Genomic DNA, 21,013 nt, shown 5'->3' on the forward strand with positions numbered 1-21,013 from the left:
GAAAAGAAAAGAAAACAGAAGATGTATTTGATTAACAAGAAAGTATCTGTATTTATGAGATAGATTTCTTACAAAACTAAGACGACACCCACTAAGCTTTTCTGTAACTTCTGATAGACATGCTTCATGTCTTATTTTGTTACAAGAATCAATATGCCATTGGGTTTATAAGAAGTATGCATCAGTATATGGAATAATAGAGTTACCATACCTTAATCAAAACAAGAAAGCCATAAGCCTTAATTTGACCCATTCTCAATAGCAGCAAAGAAATAGAGGATTTGGTGGCAGACCCAAATTACTTGAAATTAGAAATACACAATCATACTATAGATATCATATCACTATATTAATTTTTCTTTAGATGCTGCCCCCCTTCCCCCTTTTTGTTGCTCTAAGGTCGAGCACTGGCAAATTCCAGGATTTGGACAGTTAATTTTTTTTTGCTTGTTAGATTATTTTGGGAAGTTGCCCCCCTTTTAAAACCGTTGCTACAGGCCAGTAATGTAAAAAATATAAAGACACATACAAGCCATATTGTGACTGCATCCTAGTCCTAAAGTTTCATGACACTATCAAACTTGAAGTGACTAGATGTCTGACAATTCATAGCTGCGTACTAATGCATCTGACAGATGCTGAAAATATGACTTATATTTTCCAATTGAGTGATCAGGTTAAAATTTCTGAAAGTCCATTTCACAGTGATTACAAGACATAATACAAATGTATAACAATGTGCATAGATTTACATAGAATACATAGGACCAGTAATGTTTGGAATGCTGCATATATGCCCTATGTTTTACAGGTGTAAGCTTTTTGAGAACCCTTAAATTATTTCAGTACATGTACTTCGTTTTACAGGTGATGGATCAGGGTAAAGCTTTTTGAGAACTCTATACTTTAACATTATTCAAGCAATGCCAAGGCCAAATTTAAAATTACAACTGGCTAAGGTGGTGCAAAAAGGGAGATTTTATGAAATTATACTACCTTAGAGTAAAATGGAAGTGCAGGTAATACATGTAGAATGTGTCATTCCTGATTGTAACTTCTAGTATAAGTAGCCCTAAATGTAAGAGTTAATAAGTCAATATTTTATTTTGGTAATTTTTAAAAAATCAATTACATGTATTTAAAATTTAATTTGAAAGGGAAAAAATAAAGTTTTTTGTCCATTATGAAGCTATGAAACCCAAGATAGCACCTAATAATTGCTGGTAACTAATAATTACATCCTAGTGATAAAAATCTACTGTGTAATTGAATGCAGTTTTCTTGATCTTTTATGTTGTTTATTGGCATCATTGGAAGCCACTGGTTTTGTTTCCGGATGATTTGTGCAAGCTACCATAATGGGAGTCGAAAAACACAAAAGGCTTGCAATGATGTGTTAATTGGTGTGTTCAGAATCTACCATTAATAATTCAAAGAACTTCAAAGTCCTCAGCACAAAGTCAACATTACAACAGAGTCAGATAGAGACTCTCCTGGGACAGATCAAATTGGAGGAGGTAATCAAAGTTCTTAATGATTATCTTTAGTACTGCTGAGGTTCCTGATCTAGAGTCATCAATTCAAGTAAAGAAATGTATAAATTGTGTGATAAAGTGGATGGTTGAAATAAAAAAAGATCACCAGCCTGTTCTGTAACTAATTTTAACAATTATAGTAATTTTTGTACTTTGATCTAATAGAAGTTATTTTTTCTTTATTTGGTATTTATATTATTTGATATAGTAGAACCTCTTAAATTTTCTCCCTCTATACTGCATTTCAGTCTCTACACCTGTGCCTAGAAAAATCTTTCCTCAAAAAAAAAAAAAGAAAAAAAAAATCAACTTGCTACTTTCAATTAAAATGAATTTTCTTCCTTCATTTGCTTCATTAATAAATAGTCACCGTGTTGAATTAGAATGGTGCCTTGTGACGGTAAGACAGCTGTCTCTGCCTAAGGCAACTGGTCCATAGCCTGGCAAACGAGACAGACAGGAACTGATAAAAACTACAAACAAAAGTACAGAAAAATAGTTCAAAAGGGGCTATATGTGGGGAAGCTTTGGTATCTTATCTGGTATTTGAAGATGCAGGGGGTTTTTTATTAATAAAATCATGAAGTTGGTTTAATAAAAATCACTGATCACTTTCTATTGTGAATTTGGAAATATTTGTTGGAAAATGCAGCGATGAAGATTGAAGAATATTATTTGTTAGTACTTGTAAAGCAATTGTCATTCCTCGAATTCTCACGTTTCTACACAATGCACGCATAAACAACATTTATTCATTGGAGCTCGTGTTGAACCTTTCATGCATTTGTCATTCAATTCTTCAATAGTTTTAACTATCTCTGTCGTCATTTTTGAAATAGAGAGATATGTTTTCATGATAAATGGTTAAAAAGAAAATAAAAACAGTTTTTTAAACGTCTCTTGTATGTAAACAAAGAATAAAAACAAAATAATTCATGATAATGATGTTGTTTGGTTATCGTAGGAATGGCAATCGAATGTGCTAATCAGTAAACTGCAACTCTTTCTGAGTGATGAGCAGTTAATTATTGTAACAGTTACACGTTTTAAACTGATTCGCCAGATGCCTTTGTAGTAAAGGACTCATGTTGTGAATATGATCATTTACAGTTTGACGATATTCCAGTAGCAGAATTTGCGTACTAGAGATCACACTGATTTCACAGATGAGGAAAATGTATTATATTCTGAAGTTCAAAAGAAATTAGCCGAAAACAAATCATATTTCATCTAATAAAAATGTTGAATTGAAGTCCTTCTATCATGTTTTCTGATTGCTTTGAAATTCAAACCGCTTGCAATGTGCAGAAAGCAAAATCTCAAAAATTGTAGTAACACAGCTATTAACAGTGATTACCGTCATGTATCTACAAGCGTAAAATGCGTATCAGGCGGAAAATGGCGCCTAAATTTCCAGTTCACGAACAGAAGATACGGTCTATAACCAGAAATTCGTTAACCAGAAAATGGCCCTTTGAACGGCCTGAACATCGCAGCGTGCTATTATCCTTTGATCAATGTAAATCTGATTGAAATTGAAGAACTCGAAGTCCGGAAGTATTAAAGTTTCAGGTAACGTCCATTTTATTCATGCTACACATTGATTTATACAAGCACAAACCAAGCCACACAGTCAAATGACCAGACTGATTTTTTATTACAAGAATCATGGTCCGAATTTAAACACAGAAAAATCATTGGCAAAAATATATTTCTTTGTTCTAAGCCAAAAGTTAAGATCTGGGAAAAGTGAAATTCTTAGTATTTTTATACTTGTAAATGTAACGAACAGATATTAGAAACAGTACACTTTAATTGTAGCTCACTCAACAGTCCTTTATTTTCCCGAAATATTGCAAATAACAATAGAACTGTTGAACTATAAACTCTGAACATTATCTACTACAACGTCCCTATTTTAAAAGAAGTATCCTGTAATATTTATTTATACTTTTCTTCATAACATCAACACCAACTTATTATTTGATTTAAATCTCTATTAACAGAAAATATAGCAATTTTAAAATCTGACCAGAAGTACATGTATACAGTAGCTACCAAGAGATTTTTGTAATCAGTGTATTCCTTAGTGATTATACCCCCCCCCCTTTTTATGGATGTGTGCGTATTCTATTCAGTTTATTTAGCAAGAGTCTTGTTTTTCCTTGTATTATTTCAGCATCACATTTGTGTATATATAATTATTATCTGTTAATGCAACATACTCTGTTGTGTTTTTTTCTCTACAGACAGTTATCAATGTCTCATTTTTTATTTGGAGCGTTGAATTTCGGTCAATTGATATCTTTTTAAAATTCAGATTGTACATAAATGTAAATTCTCGTACTCTTCTTTCCTGTAATATTATAACATGTCTAAAACCGATTCTGTACTATATCTACCTAATAAGGGTCTCATTTCTATCGTTATCGTTAATTTTACCGAATTAAAATCAAAACCATCAAAACGTACGACTTTTCAAACACTTTATACTTCCCCATTATAAATTAAAGTCGCTTTTTGACATCATTGACAACTATTTTTTCAGTAAAAATGGAACTCGTAAATTTACTTACTTTGTCACTGGTCATTTACAACATTACATGTATTTTGTTAAAAAAACATTCTGATTGTACACAAAAGTATTTTGAATTTGATATTGAAAAGATGTTTGTTTTTCTGATCGACAATATCTATGATGTTTTTGGAGACCAGATCTTCCAACAATCTGTCGGAATTCCCACGGGCACCAATTGCGCCATGTTATAAGCAGATTTTAGTATTCATCATCGTCGGAAACTCACGGCCAATCTCGCATACGCTTATTGATAAGCGTGTGCGAGATTGGCCGTGGGTTGTCGACGATGGGTATTCATATCAAGTAGAATTTATTTAAAATCTTAAACATGAGAAGGAAACGCTCGTTGTGGTCTTCAACTCGACATTTAGATGTATCAACGAAGTATTATCAATTAAAATAGTTACTTCCATTCCAATCTAATTAAAATTAGACCTTTCATCTCGCTCTTCGTAAATTTATTTGTCGCTGTTTCACGTGCGACAAATAAATTTACGAAGAGCGAGATGAAAGGTCTAATTTTAATTAGATTCACTTCCATTCATGTGTTGATTCGATATATCTCTCAGTGAACTTGAAATAAAAGACACCACAGAGTCCGACACGTCTGGTTCATACTTGGATATTTTACTAGAAAAAGACGTAAATGGTAACCTAACAACAAAACTGTATGATAAACGTGTTGACTTCAACTTTTCTATCGTCAAGGTCAGGCCCGTAGGAAGCATTTTCACTTTGAGGGGCACAACCATACATTATCAGTTGGGGGGGGGAGGGGGGGGGGCGGCGGGGCACTATCAACTACCAATATTCCTTGACAAGCAAAAAAAAAAAAAAAGAAAAAAGAAAAAAAAAGGTCACCAGACGTTATTCTTGAAGGGGCACTAGCATATAGTAGCTATGTTTTCTATAGTATTCTATATATCGGAAAAAATTAATGGGGGGGGACACGGCCCCCCGTGCCCTCCCCCACCCGGTTCCTACGGCCATGAACTTCTCTTACTTTTGTAGCAATAGGCCTATACCTTCATCACTTGCATATGTGGTTTATGTCTCTCAGCTGATTCGATACGCAAAAGCATGCTATACGTACGATCAATTTTTAAAACGAGACTAGCTATTAATAGGGCTGGGACGATACAACTTTTTCTTTATCGATATGTAACACAATATTTGAGCCACGATACGATATGTATCAGGATATGTTGAATTGGTTATAAAATGTCTTTTTTGAATTGAAATGAACGAAACATTTCTTCACAAATAAGAATAATTTATTCAAAGAAGTTGTATACCTGTTGTAAAAGAAAATAATTTTACACAAGAGATGAAAATTATTATGTATTTCGTATTTATATAAATATTTAGCATATTAATATTATATATTTAATCCAAAATGTAAAGTAAACAAAGAAGAACGTAAGTCAGAATTTTTTTTGCGATATTTCGATATATTTCTTCATATGTATCGATATGCGTATCATCCTCACATTGAATCGATATTATTGATATCTCGATGTATCGTCCCAGCTCTAGCTATTAACCAACAGATTGATGAAAAGAGGATATCAACGTTAACAGTCTCGTTTGAAGTCATCATTTCGCAAGTTCTATGGTCGATCCAATGACCTTATCAGCAAATGCAACATATCATTAGGTCAAATGCTGACTGGTGTTTGTCATACTAATTGTTAGGCCATTTTTTACACATTGAAATTTCTACGGATTTTCCCGTTTACCCGATCATGAAAAGGAGCACACGGCGGGTATGATCGGTTGACAGTGGATGCTTACTTCTCCATGGCACCTGCTCCCGCCCCTGTTTTTCGAGGTCCGTGTAAACTTGCTCTCTCTCGATTTGTATTGCGTAAATGGACTATGAGCTCAAATACTGCTCGTTGTATATTCTTCATATTTCATTCTGCAACATTATCTTAGCATTGCTAATCATTAATAAAATCATTTCTTAAAAATAAAAATGTGGGGAAAATTTTATAAACTTTCATAAGGAACATCATCTTCTTGAGCTTCTATAGGAAGCCTGGTGCGTGTGGCAGACATTAAAATTCCAGGCTGTCCTAAAATTCCTTAAAAAACTATTTTATTTTAGTTTAACCCCCCCCCCCCGCCCCCAAAAAAGAAAAATGTTGAAATCAAGGGGAAATCTTTAAAGAAAACCCATACTTTTTTAAGTCAATTCCTATTTTTTACTATATTTCTATTCTAGCAATTTTGAAAATGCATTCATTCAAAAATGATTCCTAATGTTGTTTGCAGTTCTTATTCAGATTATGCAGTTAAACGCATTTGACCAATGTCAAGATGCCCTTCCTCTTCTTAAATTATTTTTTGCAAGATTATTTATTTTTTGGGGGGGGGGTTCAAATTTGCGAAGGCAATTTCAATGAAATGTCTAAAAGTGCCTTATTTAGTTATAAAATTCCTAGTTTAAGCCCTTAATTAGCCCCCCCCCCCCCCCAAAAAAAAAAATTATCCCCAAATACACCCTTTTTATTTTCAGAGTGCTGAACAGCCTGATTATTTCCGAAACCTTATTGCATGTTATGATTATACATACGCAAAATAAAAGATTTTTTTTCTACCATTTAAAAAAATGTAGAAAGCGTTCCATTGACAAGCGCCATAACATATCTAGCTCCTGGGGCCAAAATTGAGTTTTCAGGACCTAATTGCCAGACTTTAATAACGAGCGTGTTCCAGTAAATTCATACCAAGCCTCTTTCTTTACTTCTCACTTAAATATTAACAACAGTGAAGGAGAGACTTCAGGAGTACTGTACAACAATATTTTCGAAAAGTGGGTGTAAACCAGATGTGGATACTTAAAATTCCAAGGAACTTTTAGAAAATTTGAAATCACAAAATTTTACCAAAATCAAAACCATCAAAACGTACGACTTTTCAACACTTTATACATCCATTCCCCATTATAAATTAAAGTTCAGGCTTTTTGATATCATTGGCAGCTGTGGGTTTTTTTTCAGTACAGATGGAACTCGTAAATTTACTTACCTTGTCATCGGTCATTTACAACATTATTTTGTTAAAAAAAAACATTCTGATTGTACACACAAGTTCTCTGAAGTTGATATTAAACAGATGATTGAGTTTCTGATTGATAATATCTATGTAGATATTGGAGACCAGATCTTCTAACAATCTGTCGGAATTCACATGGGTACAAGTTGCGCCCCGTTATTAGCACCTATTTTTGTATTCTTATGAAACAAAATATATTTAAAATCTTAAACATGAGAAGAAGAAAACAATTGCTGTGGCCTTCAACTGGACATTTATATATATCGACGACGTATTATCAATTAACAATAGTTACTTACATACATATATCGACTAGATATATCCCAGTGAGCTTGAAATAAAAGATACCACAGAGTTTCGCACATCTGTTTTATATTTGGATATTTTACTAGAAAAAGACGTTAATGGTAACCTAACAACCAAGCTTTATGATAAACGTGATGACTTCAATTTTTTCAATCGTCAACTTTCCTTACTTACATGTACATGTATGTAGCAAAATAACCTCATCACTGTATATGCGGTTTATGTCTTTCAGTTGATCCGATACGCAGGAGCATGCTGTACGTACGAACAATTTCTAAAACGAAGCAAGCTTTTGACAAACAAGTTGATGAAACGAGAATATCAACAGTCTCGTTTAAAGTCATTATTTAGCAAGTTCTATGGTCGATTCACTGACCTTGTCAGCAAATATAATCTATCTTTAAGTCACATGCTGACCGATGCTTTTTATACTAATTGTTAGGCCATGATTTACACACTGAATTGTCTACGGATTTTTCCGTTTTTCCCGATCATGACAAGGAATACACGGCGGGTGTGACCGGTCGGCAGAGGATCCATGGCACCTGATCTCACCTGTCATGTTTTAGAGGCCCGTGTTTGCTCTACTCCTGATTCGTATTGTTTGAATGGACTTTTGAGCTTGAATACCGTTCGTTATCTCCATACTTCATGTATAGAGCCAGACCAATTATAAATATAAAGACATTTTTGGTTGCCTCTAAAAAATGTGACGGACGGGGATAACTACACTAGATACAAACCATTCTTTAGAAGGTATAACTGATATGTATGGTAAATACCCACTTCCTTTCCCTAGCTTGCAAAAGAAAAGCCCTTCACAGAAAATGATATTTAATTAAGGAATATGCCTTATATGTATTGTCTAACATAAAAAACAGCACATGACTTTTAAAGATTTTAATCAAATATCATAAAAAAAATCTTTTTGCAAGTTGCATTTAAGCCTTGTTTGTTTTTGTTGATGGTCATATCCGATTAAGATGGAATGTAATGGGAATGTCCTTCCTTTGTTGCCTTTGTTTTTGCTTTTGACCAAAGTTGATAAACAAGTCATTAACTTTATTAAGTATATTTTACGTCTGTGACACCGAACACATGTTGTTCAAAGTAGATCCAAAGGTTTCACCATATTTGTAGTGTCAGCCTCTTTGTCGGACATATCATTGTTGAGGGAGTCCTTAGAGGGGGAAGTGCCGTGGGTTGTATCGGAAGAACTGCCCTGAGAGTGCTTTGTTCCTGTTCCTCCGTCCATCAGAGACACTTTCGTGGTATCCTTAGAGGGCTGCATTGACGTCTGTAGTGTCGATCTCCTATGTAGACCTGTAGGAGGTGACATATCGTTCATTCGGAATGTCAAGAGTCCCTGCTTAGCTCGAACTAACCGGTATTTGGAATAGGTATTCATGGAGGATGACGCCATCATAGCAGAGTTAACATACCGAAAGGAATTACCATTTTCTGTCAATATCAAGCAACGACAGAATGACCGGATGAACGTGTGACGGAATCGTTGTCCTAACGCACAGTAGAGTATGAAGTTAACACAGCTGTTTAGAGTCACCATGAAGTTACGGAAAGTAGAAAGCACGTTCCATCCACACGCCATCTTTACAGTATGCATGTCGATGGCCCAAGCTAGATTGTAGATCAGTGCTGGAATTTGACAGATGATAAACACAATGATGATAGAGACCAGCATGATGGTCACGTTATTCTCACGTGACTGTCGGACGTTCATGTCTTTTCGCTGGATCTGAGACTGACGGACGGCAAGGATCAGAAATGTGTTGAGCACCGAGAGAGAGATCAGAGGGACTATAAACATAACTAGAAGATAGAGCCAGAAGAAATAAACTTGCTTGTAATCGTCGTTATTCACTAAATCGGTCTGTTCGTAAGATATTGCCGACCGGTTGTTACTAAACTGCCCAGGATCGTGGAATTTCAAACGATATTCAAACCAACGACTCATATTGAACAGAACAGACACAACAGATACTATCACTATGACAACACGTGCTCGCGCTACTGTACACATTCGGGCAGCTCGTAGTGGATGACAGACAGCGATGTACCGTTCCACTGTGAAGGACACAGTAAGCCAAAGAGTGGACATTTGGGCTGTCAGAGCCAGAGGGTACACTAATACCACCACGTATGGCATCACGTGATCCCTGAACTCGGAAGACAAGGAGGGGATACTCATCAGAAGTAAGGTACAGATTATTACCACGGTATCCCAGATAGCTAGTGCCAACAAGTAGCAGTTGGTAGAAGTATGCATCGCCTTTCTCGTTAACACAACAATAGAGAGACTGTTTCCAATCATTCCTAGTACAACGATGACAATTGCTAAGTACCCCATCACTGCAGTTTCTATAAAACGGGCTGTCTCACACATAGCGGTCTTCGTAGCACTGACGTCTGTGTGGGTGATGTATAGTTTAGTCAAATTTTCCTGGCTGTATCCCTCGTATGCCATGATGTGGCTAGTTTGATAAAACGTTCTTTATCTTATCCATTTCGTAAAGAATAACGCTAATTTGATATATTGTTGTGATAAATCACTTTTTTCCTGACCAGGACACCACTTTCTCAGAAGACAGGAAAAATTCGTCTAAATCTCAGTTTTCATTGAAATATGGTGATGATGTTTATACTGAAAAAAAAAGTCAGAAGTTTTAATAACAGTAGGATTAACATTTTGTAGAAAGAAAGAGATGAACGAATTGTTAAATTTCACTGTGACACGAAGGTTTAGACACAGAAGTTGCATGTTTGGGGTCTTGATAGTATGAGCAGAAAACTTTGCCAAAATTCCCATAGCATTTAGTCAAACAAAAGGAAAATTCATCATAATTTTAAAGGAATAATTTGTTTGCAAGAGTTGCATAGCAAAAAAAAAAAAAAAAAAAAAAAAAAAATCACTTGTTCCGTTTTAAAAAATAGAGTGATATTTTGCTTGTCCCTCATTTAGATTTGCTGAAAATCTATATTAATCAGTGGATTCATAGAATCCGGAAAATATTACAACTATTTACCAAAATGTCAAGTCTAAGATTGGTTTGTGTAAAGTATGGGGAAATACAATATAGAGTCTAGAGAACAATTGCTTTTTTGAAGTTATTTTTCGTTGATTCCGAGTTCTTTGGAAAAACATTTCCTGTAGCGCGATTGGTCTCTCATTAATCACGTGCGATTGACGTATTCTTTTATTTGCTAAATAAAAACAATCTCGTCTTATTTTTCATAGCATTTCACGACATGACGAAGTACACCGTCTTATTTTTATATGAATGGATGACACCATTTAGATAATTGTTTTTTCCACATTTCACTACGTGATCTGTTAAGGTAGAGGGGAAGTAGTAGAGATTAGCAAGCACGCAGCAGTAGGCTACTTCCTAAAACCACAAGAATTCTCTAGTCCGCTTTTACTAACCTTTGCGGAGACTAAAAGATGTTCATTATACTTAACCGGTTTACTTTGGAATCAGGTTTCTTTTGAATTGCTGAAACAGTCAATCGATTGATTTGATTGTGAGGGGTGTACCCTTAAATCCTTTTTTTCCTTTCTTGGGTTGGATAAGGATCCCTGGCACTAAATATTTAAAAATTCAGAATCACAGAATAATGAATAGTGAATTTACAATGCAAAGACTGGTCTTATTACAATTACATTTTTTATTCCAGGAATGCTTCAGTATTTCATCGTTTGATAATCTGATCTTATAATTGCCACGATGTTGTTTTTTGTTTTTTTCTTTTTGGTTCTTGTTTTTGTGTGTGTGTGTGTGTGTGTGTTTTGTTTTGTTTTTGTTTTTTGTTAGCAACGTTATAGGTTTTAGAGAAAAAGAATTACTTTTGACATTATGATTTGGTGTAAAACATCATATTGTAGAGATGAATATTGTTTTCCAAGTATTTTCCCTAACCCGAGAACGATGACATTTCTCTGTTAATTTAACCCGATTCTTTCTGTCTTCGGACGATAATTGACTGTCCATTCTAGTAAACCATTGTAAAACTACTGGAACCTTATTGTTGCAATGGGAGGGCTTCTTTCTTCACTATCTTAAGTGAGTTGTATCTATTGACAGATTGATCCAACCCTGGAGCAACGAAGTGATTTTAAATACTATTCTAAAAGAGTCATTTGAGTCCCCCTCCCCAAATGGTGGGGTAATTGCTCTTATTAGCACGTAAGACCATTCTTCGCTTGACACTCTGCCATGCTTTTATTTAATTCCTTAAAGAGGTCTGGTGTTATTGAGATTTTGAATGCTTGTCACTCAATCCATATAATATCCAGGGTTATACGGGGTTAACGGTGCTGTTGTAAACCACACTCTTCTAACGATTTGCATCCTTTCGTTTTAGAAAGGTGTTAGATATATCAGCATCTTTCTTCGCCTTTTCTGAGGGAAACGGTCTTTTAAGATAAGATCCAAATAAAACCAGGGGGTGGAACATCTGTAGAGCAGATAATTTTCAAATGAAACAATGTACGAACCACTTTGTAAAGGATGATGCCAGCCTTTTAACATAGTCTACGGCCTGACTAAGAAGTGAAACTTTCCCATTATCTTATTTTATTATCTATTCAGTGATTTGCATTTCATCTCTCTAGTTTTGTGAAGGAGAATGAAAATTTCTTTACCTAAATTGATAATATTTGTGACTTTCAAACATAACTTCGAACTGTAATTTTACTAAAATGAATGTGATTAATGGCACAGTGTAGATAGGGGGATCCTCCTTCTCCGGATTGAAACAGATCGATATCGAAATGAGCGACTACCAGAACGTTATTAGAGGATGAAAAACATTCACTGCAAATCTTTTAAAAATGTCAGAGACAAATTCTTTCGTGAAAAATGTACCATTTCAAACTGAATTGATTCTATTCAGCATTTCAAAAGTGTCATTGATTTCATGCGCTCTTAATAAATATGTTATATATATATAAAGTAATCAAAGTGTAATATAAAAATTAGATTCTGTTGTATTTTGTATTTATACACATGTCCCTAATATTCACTTACTTAACTAGTATTAATATTGAGGATGAGGAGCGAGGTGAAACTCCAATAGATGAATAGAATAGTGCCTGTAAAATTACTACTTTTTGCACATGTTCCTACATTTCAAGTTCTACAGACCAGTCTAATGATTGTAAGTCATATTTCTAGTTTTGCCCGGGGACAGGTCTACGGTTGACAGTTGACACTTTTCATAGTCATGCTTTAGTGTCGGCCGGGGACAGGTCTACGGTTGACAGTTGACACTTTCCATATTCATGTCCTATTGTCGACCGGGGACAATTGTTGATTGTCAACTGTTCGCTGTCTACGGTTGACAGTAGATTACAATGAAAACTGTCAACTGTGTAAGGTTGACAGTTGATTAGAAAGGAAACTATCAACTGTCGACCATGTAAGGTTGACAGTAGGATAGAAAAGAAACTGTAAACTATGATCAACAGTAATATATATTGTCAACTATAAAGGACAAGTGGAAACCAAATTACTACTTTCATTTATACAAGCTTCCGCATAGGGACTACATATCCTTATAATGGAGTTGACCTATAGGTTATATATAAATACTAGAGTTGTTTTTTCATGTACTACTTTTCTGTGATGCCAAAGGTATTATGATTTCCTTTATATACGTGTTAGACTACGGCAGCTGTGAGAATTTCTTGTATTGTGAATGATTTTAGTACTACAGGCATTATCATTTGAAGTGTGATATATTCAAGAAGTCTTAGAATGCAGGCTTATAATGGTACGAGAAGCATGGAAATTTGTTTTTTATCTGCTGGGTGTTAATTTTTCTTGAAGAGCAGGAGTTTTTTTTTTAGCATTAGCGAGGTTGTAATTTTTTTTTTATTGCATAATCATTTATTAAGTCCGGACGAGTGGTGTTGAGTTAGTAATCATATAAGCTTCAAATTACATGAATCTGTCGTTCAGTAAGCTAATGCAAGGTCCTTGTACTTTAGAGATTGTTGGAATAAAAGTGCTGTATAACCCAAGAATACTTCTTAACAATTACTAACAAGGTAGAAAGTCTAAGGACACTATCTCTTCTTCAGTGAGTAGACCTAAGGTGCAAAAGTATTTCACGTTTCTTTTCTTTATATCATAACCATGAATTCATCAAAGACTTGACAGATGAGACATGGAGGAATCAAGTCAGTGGCTTGTAAAGTTGCCACTGTTTGCAGCTGTTTTGTATGCATTAACTTATCTGTATTATCAATCATTAGATGAATCCTAAACCAAACTGATACATTCATTCGTTTATTTTTTTTTTTTTAAATTATTCTCAACTACATTTTAAATAAATTATTATTTAAGAAAGATGAGAAACGCGTTCTATATTTTTTTTCTGACGAGTATCTTGAAAATTTCATGTGGAAAGAGCACAAGAAATCTTGTATTACGAGAAATACGGACAGACGATTATAAAAATTAGCTTTTATTTTTTTTTTCAAATATATTGCTAGATTTGCTGACATATTAATTTTAAATGTAATAGATATTGCAAATATTTTTGGTCAAATAAAGTTTTTAAAAAATTTCAGAAAGAAAAATTTTGAATTCTGCATTTTAAAAAGAAAAGTTGAACTTGCTGTTTCGTTCAGCGAATTTTTCGTGAACGCTTACATGTAGGGGAAACATGCATTTTACTAAGTTAAGTTTTACTTACGGTGTTTTCCAAATAGAATATGGCTTGTGCAGGACCCGATCTCAAATTAAGGCAGAAATATTTCCTCTGAAGAAAAACATCTATGCCTTAGATAATATCGGTGAAATGGCAATGAAAAAAATGTGTTCCTTTATGAATACGTACACTGCGTTTAGTGCGATATCTTTGGCTGGTATGAAATATCGAAGACCGTGATTCCAGCGCGGTCTCTTACACTTGACAAGAAATACTGCAACTTACTGAGACAGCAGCAGATCTTTTTATATTGGTGGTAGGATTTCAATACCCAAGTGTAGTACCAATCAATTATTATTTCTGTATTTTGTTGACACATGGCTTTGTATTACTAGTATGTTGTTGACTTTCATTTTATTCCAAAGTGATGCTTGCGTGATTTGCGTAGGTTTGTAAAATTAAATTATTACTCATAAATCTCGTCATTGCATGCCAGGTGAGATAAATGTTTTAATCAAAATATAGAATTAAAGGTTGTTTCATTTCTCCAGACATAGAATCAATCTAGTGTAACTGCAACCCTTCGGTACTCATGAATGGAATTATCGGTATTTAAAAAGCGCTTCTTTGAACGCTGTAGGTGAGGAATGGTTGTTAATATGATGTGCCACATATTCAGATCACGTATGAAGATTGACAGAGATCTGTAGGCCTACCCATATCCAAGAACTCTATATTACCCAGATCCCAAAACCAACAATCGGAACATTGCTAAAAATGAGAGCAAAGGATCCTGTCGCGTTGTTTAAAATAAGGGGGGTCTTTATGCCTCCCCAACTTGACAAGCTTGCTATCTTTTATACAAAATTGGGGGGGGGGGGGTAACATTAAAAAAATTCTTTGGAAAAAAACAATGCATTATTCTCAAATTTAAATACTTGCGATTTATGCCATGAAAGAAATGCTCGAAAAATAACGATAAAGGCACTTGTACTCGCCGCTTCAGATATTTTTGATATATATTTAAGAGCATTGAATGTGGTATATAATGAAACATGAGTATATAATATTGCAGCGTTTGTTCGAATAGCACCATTCAATTAAAAAAAAACTTTCTGAGAAAATCTGGAAAACGTATATGATTATTTTCGTTAAATATAATCTTAACATTGTCATTTTTAAATATTGTTTTGACTTGTGATATGTTATTTTGAAATGAAGAAATTCATATTACTTAGGGTGTTTGTTATTGTTACATGTTTATTTAATAGAGTTGAAAATAATTTAATATATTATGCTTATTGCAAATAATCATTCAGGAACCTTCACTTCGCCAAAAACGGCGTTCTGTCTGTTACGTTAGGAAGAATTTCTATCCAGAGCACAGTAAATAATTCTTCGAGTGAAAAAATTTACTGATCTTTTTAAAATAAAAGTATGAATGAGACCTACAGAAAATTTATATTCACTTGTCGGACTTAATTTATATTCACTTGTCGGACTTATTTCGACAAAAAAAATTGCTCTTGAAACCAGGAGCCGCGATACAACAAAATACTGCAAACTCTGTCTAGCTGTCTATCTGTGTAGCTGAGTGTTTGTCCGTATCAAATTTTCGTTGCAGTTTTCCCAGCAACTATACTCATCGCAGATGCTTGAAATTTTAGCACACTCTTTGCCTATGCATGCCATATGATGGTATTCATTTTTGTGCAAATCTGATGTCAACTTCCTGTTTATCCTTGCGTCTGTCCGTACAAAATTTTCGTCGCAGTTTTCTCAGGAAAATCGGCTGCATAAACATATCTAATATTTTAAAGTATTTTCACAAGCAAGTTAATTCTTCCAGAACTTGCTTGTATGATGAACTAGGATGGGAACCATTATATCTTAGAAGAGAAAAACACAAACTTATATTGATGTAGAAAATGATTAATGGTTCTGCACCTGATTATTTGTATGAATTGATTCAACCTTTTTTTCCAGTTCCACATGCATACAACCTAAGGTCTGGATGTAATACTTTGTGTATACCAGTTTGTAAAACAATGTCTTACTATAATAGTTTTATTCCCTCAACTATAAAACTTTGGAACAGTCTTAGTGAGGATATCAAAAACTCTTCATCATTATCTATCTTTAAAGCAAAGCTTAAAAGTTGGGGAGTAACTAATAAACCATGTAGGTACTTTAACTTTGGTAATAAAAAAGAGAATATCTTACATTGTCAGTTGCGAAACAATGCTAGCAATCTCAATGCACATTTAAAAAATCATTTTTTATCAGACGTACAATCATGTCAAAAATGTGGATTTTATACAGAGGATACTGAACATTACTTTATCAAATGTCCATCATATATTGTTCAAAGAAATTTACTGGTAAAAAAATTAAATGATATTGATGTTGTCTTTGAACTCGACACTCTGTTAAGAGGCAAAAGTCAATATTCCTATCAAACAAATTGTAAAATATTTTCATATGTACATAAATTTATAAAATCTACTAAGAGACTTAGTTGAGTACACTATAATATTAAATACTCTGTTGAATGTATATATATATATATATATATATATATATATATATATATATATATATATATATATATATATATTATTTTTACAATATTCATATGAAAGCTGGAACAGTATGTAAATAATTTGTATACAATTAGGGGGTTATCATCTTTTTTATGATACTGATGAATAATACTTGATTATGAATCTTTATTTTCCATTATTAGCAAGTTTATTACCATGTTCAAGTATTATTATTCAATGTCTATGTCTTGACCTATTATACAAGGAGAGGGTGTGCATAGGCCTTGCCTGTTGCCCAATCCTTATTGAATTACTCAATAAAATATGTTTAAATTAAATTAAATTACAAGCAAGATCCCCCCCCCCCCAAAAAAAAAACCCAAAGTAGGAAAAGTATATGATACATTTTTTATTGTAAGCTGTTACACTTGCCTTACTATTCTTTTCATTTCTTATACTAGTTTACTTTTCATTGATCGATTGTAAAACATTGAACAAATTAAATGGAAATGATAATCAAACTAGATTAGGGTAGATAGAGGGTAGAAATACATTATCGTCAAATTAAAGTGATTAAAAAACAATGCAACAGTTGTCTAATTTTATTAACCATGTATGTTTGAATGCTGATAAAAAAAGGACGTAGAAATTCACGTGCTGAAATAGATCTTTGTTATATGTTAAGTAATGGATATATCCCGAATACTGTTCTATATGTAAAATTATCCGATAATTACACAATAGGAGTTCAGGCATCAATAGTTTTCTACCTGAAACTATCTAATAAGTAGACAAAAGAAAAGAGAAAGTTTTTTCTTTAGAGAGTAAAAACAGTGATTGAAATCTTTTGTTTCATTCATTCATTCAATGGCAGTCGTTTGGCTTAGCAGGAACTACGGACAATGGTCAGGTGATGAAGGAATTTTGTTACGATTCGGAACACTTTTTTTAAGTGTGTTTGACACTGATACAGACAAAGTGCTTGATGATATCTTCACCATGCATGAAAAGTAAAGAAGTGGGTTTTTATCTAAAATTTTTAGTTAGATGATACAATGAAAATCTTAGGTTTTAAAAGTGCGGTCATTGGCGAACAAACCTCGTTAACAAATGGGATTCGCAGTTTCCTTATCAGAAATGGATTTAAATTTTCTTATTTACAGTGCTGTATCGAAAACGCTTAGCAAAAAAATGGAAAGTATTCCTTTTGAGGAAGGTTAAAACTCCATTTTCTTCTTCATGGATTTGCTATTTTGTAAAATTAAATTTCCTTGCGTTTGCTTTCCCTGATTTTGTTTATTCTCCTTTTATTTTGGTTGCTGGACATATTAAACCTTGATTTCACTCTAGATGTTGTTTTTTAAATACTGTCCCATTTTGTTATCACTGCCGTCCGATAATATATTATTGGACTGGTAATATTATTATTATCGGATGGCTACAGGTAAATTTTTAGACTGTAAGGACAAAGGCATGACGTCATAGCAATGATATGTATAGCAAAAAATGAGAGGAAGTGCTCAGTAAAAATAATTGTGTTTGCACCTGCAGTCTATTCAAAAAAATTTACTTCTTCTTAAAAATTTTACAATTAATTTAATTTAATCATTTCAGACTCAGTAATTCATATCCAGAAACTTAAAACGTTAATTTGTTTTTATTTCTACGCATGCCTATATTGGGGAGCAGTTTATGTAACAACTTTTTTTTTTAATGAAATTATAAATTATTCAATATCTGATGAGAAATGAAAAACAAATTGAAATGTAATAACATCCATTTAAATCTAGTATTAAGCAAATTTTAAAAACTTTTATTTATACCTTTAATGCATGTTATCAATAAGGAATTATTTCACCGAAGCAATGAAAAAATAACGTCTCATTTCCCTATGTGCACATTAAAACACGATTACAAATAGATCGGCCGCTCCTGCGGCCAATAAGAAAATGTTGCGATGTAAAACTATATATAGACAACGAAGCAAAAACATGCCAGCATTACCAAAGTCGAGGGAGGAGTTTTGAGAATAATGGACATAAAAAGTAATAAATTAGAAATAACCTAGACACCGGCATCGTCATCCTCTCCCAAAGGCATTCGGATCGCGCTGATCTGAGATATGAAAAGTAAATAAATCCAGTAAAAATATGAATCTTGAAAAGGTTGGGAAAAAAACAAACAAATAAACACGGACCATGGAAACTCCAGGGGTGGGATCAGGTGACTAGGAGGAGTAAGCATCCCCTGTCGATCTGTCACACCTGCCATGATCCCTCTGTATTGATCAGTTATTCCCAATATATAGCCAATATTTTGACAGGTTCTTTTACCAGATATCCAACATTTTGATTTAATCACCTGAATGATCAGCAGGTTGTAGTCTGTTTACATGTATGAGTATTCATTACCTGGGAACGATTATCTTAAAAAAATAATTATGAATTTAAAACACATAAAAAATGTAAAGAAAATGTAAAGAATAAAATGTTTTTCTTCGTTGATATAGTTATTAATTTGTGCAACATTTGCAGAAAAAAATTACATAATCCACGTAAACCAGCTTATGCAGGTTATGTATTTTTCTGCAGTGGTTTTGGGGGCTTTATTGATTAAATAGTGAAAATGCATTATTTCTTTAAAAGTCTTCTTTTCTGCTCCTGGGTATAAAACAAACAAACTAAATACATAGTAATGATGAGCAAGGATGCCTCTTCCAAAATTGTGAATTTCATTGCCCCAAGGTCAGGGGTTCTGGTGTTAGGGTGGGGCTCTATTGATTATACAGTGAGAATGCTTTATTTCTTTAAAAACCTTCTTCTCTTCTCGTGGGTATTAAACAAATTATGTACATAGTTATGATGAGAAAGGGTTTCTCTTCCAGAATTGTGAATTTCATAGCCCCTGGTCTGGGGTTCTGGTGTTAGGGTTTGGCTCTATTGATTATATAGTAAAATGCATTATTTCTTTGAAAATGTATATTCTGCTCCTGGATATGATTTAAACAATTTAGTGCATGGTTATGATAAGCAAGGATGCCTCTTCCAAAACTGTGAAATTTATGGTCCACAGGGCGGGGAATTCTCGTGAAAGGGGGGGGGGCTCTATTGATTATTGATAATATAGTGAAAAAGCATAATTTCTTTTATTCTTTTCTGCTCCTGGTTATAAAGCACAGAAACTAAGTGTATAGTAATGATGAGCAAGAGTGCTTCTTCCAGAATTGTGAATTTAATGGCCATTGGGTCAGATGTTGTGATGTAAGAGTGGGGCTCTATTGATAATATAGTGAAAATGCATTAATTCTATTAAATAATCCTGTCTGTTCCTTAGTGTTGAGCAGATAAACAAAAAGCATTGATATATTTTTAAAACTCATTTGTGGTTCCAGGGTCAGGGGTTCTGGTGTTTCAGGGGGAGGGGGGTGCTCTTTTGATAATGTATTGAAAATGTGTTAATTCTTTGAAAATCTTCAACTAAATGTAAGTGCATCGTTATGATGATAAGGGTACCTTTTCCAAATTTGGTGTCAAAGAATTCAAATACGGACATTCCTTGACTTTTTCAAAAAGACTATTCAAAATTTTCAAAGGGACAAAGTTTGGTGCGAATGTGATGAAGGCCTAACTGCCAAATCAAAGAAGACATTGTGTCTATATAATCGCCCGCCCAAACACCAGAACCCCTGGGCCATGAAATTCACAACTTCTTAGGAGGCAGCCTTGCTAATCATAACTATGTACTTACTTAGTTTATTTAATAATCAGGAGTAGAGAAGATTTTTATAGAATAAATGTATTTTCACTATGTAATCAATATAGAGCCCCACCCTAGCACCATGAATTTCACAATTTTAGCAGAAGACTCAATTCTTATTACAATCATGCTAACAGTTTGACTGCTTGATGCCCAGGAGTAAAGAAGAAAATTTTTAAAGGTTGGATTAATTTTAGTTATAGGGACCATGGAATTCACAATTTTTGGTCCCCTTCACCCATAGATGCTTCATATGTATGTGCCAAAATTGAAATTGGTTGAGTGGTTTCGGAAAAGAAGCTGAAAATGTTCAAATGTTAAAGCAGAACGGGCAACACAAGATGCTCAATGACAGACAAAAACAGATAGCAATTAATAGCTCACCTGAGTGACTCAGGTAACCTAAAAAGTATTTCCATAGTTTTAATGAACAGGTAGACTTGTAAATAATAGATAAATGAGACAAAAATAACTTAATTTATTAAGTGTTCTTTAAAGACCAAGGGAGGACAATGTGAGAGGTTACAATGTGGGGTTAAAAGTAGTACAGAAGCACTAAT

General features: G+C 33.8%; 2 protein-coding genes across 2 annotated transcripts in view; one reads left to right on the forward strand and one right to left on the reverse strand.

Annotated features, from left to right (window-relative positions):
* The window catches only part of LOC133181757 (focadhesin-like), a 175,931-nt gene that overhangs the window by 6,012 nt on the left and 148,906 nt on the right, over positions 1-21,013 (forward strand). The gene's annotated exons all lie outside the window — the stretch shown is intronic.
* LOC133183283 (FMRFamide receptor-like) lies at positions 8,416-14,417 on the reverse strand. The gene is made up of 2 exons (XM_061318241.1): positions 14,200-14,417; positions 8,416-10,141 (listed from the first exon to the last, which is right to left on the reverse strand). Exon 2 carries the CDS (start codon positions 9,962-9,964, stop codon positions 8,585-8,587), a length of 1,380 nt encoding a protein of 459 aa, XP_061174225.1. The 5' UTR covers positions 9,965-10,141; positions 14,200-14,417; the 3' UTR covers positions 8,416-8,584.

Source organism: Saccostrea echinata, unplaced genomic scaffold (assembly GCF_033153115.1).
Source record: "Saccostrea echinata isolate AGI-Se365-2 ecotype Australia unplaced genomic scaffold, CSIRO_AGI_Sech_v1 ptg000009l, whole genome shotgun sequence".
In the NCBI taxonomy this organism is placed as follows: Eukaryota; Metazoa; Mollusca; class Bivalvia; order Ostreida; family Ostreidae; genus Saccostrea; species Saccostrea echinata.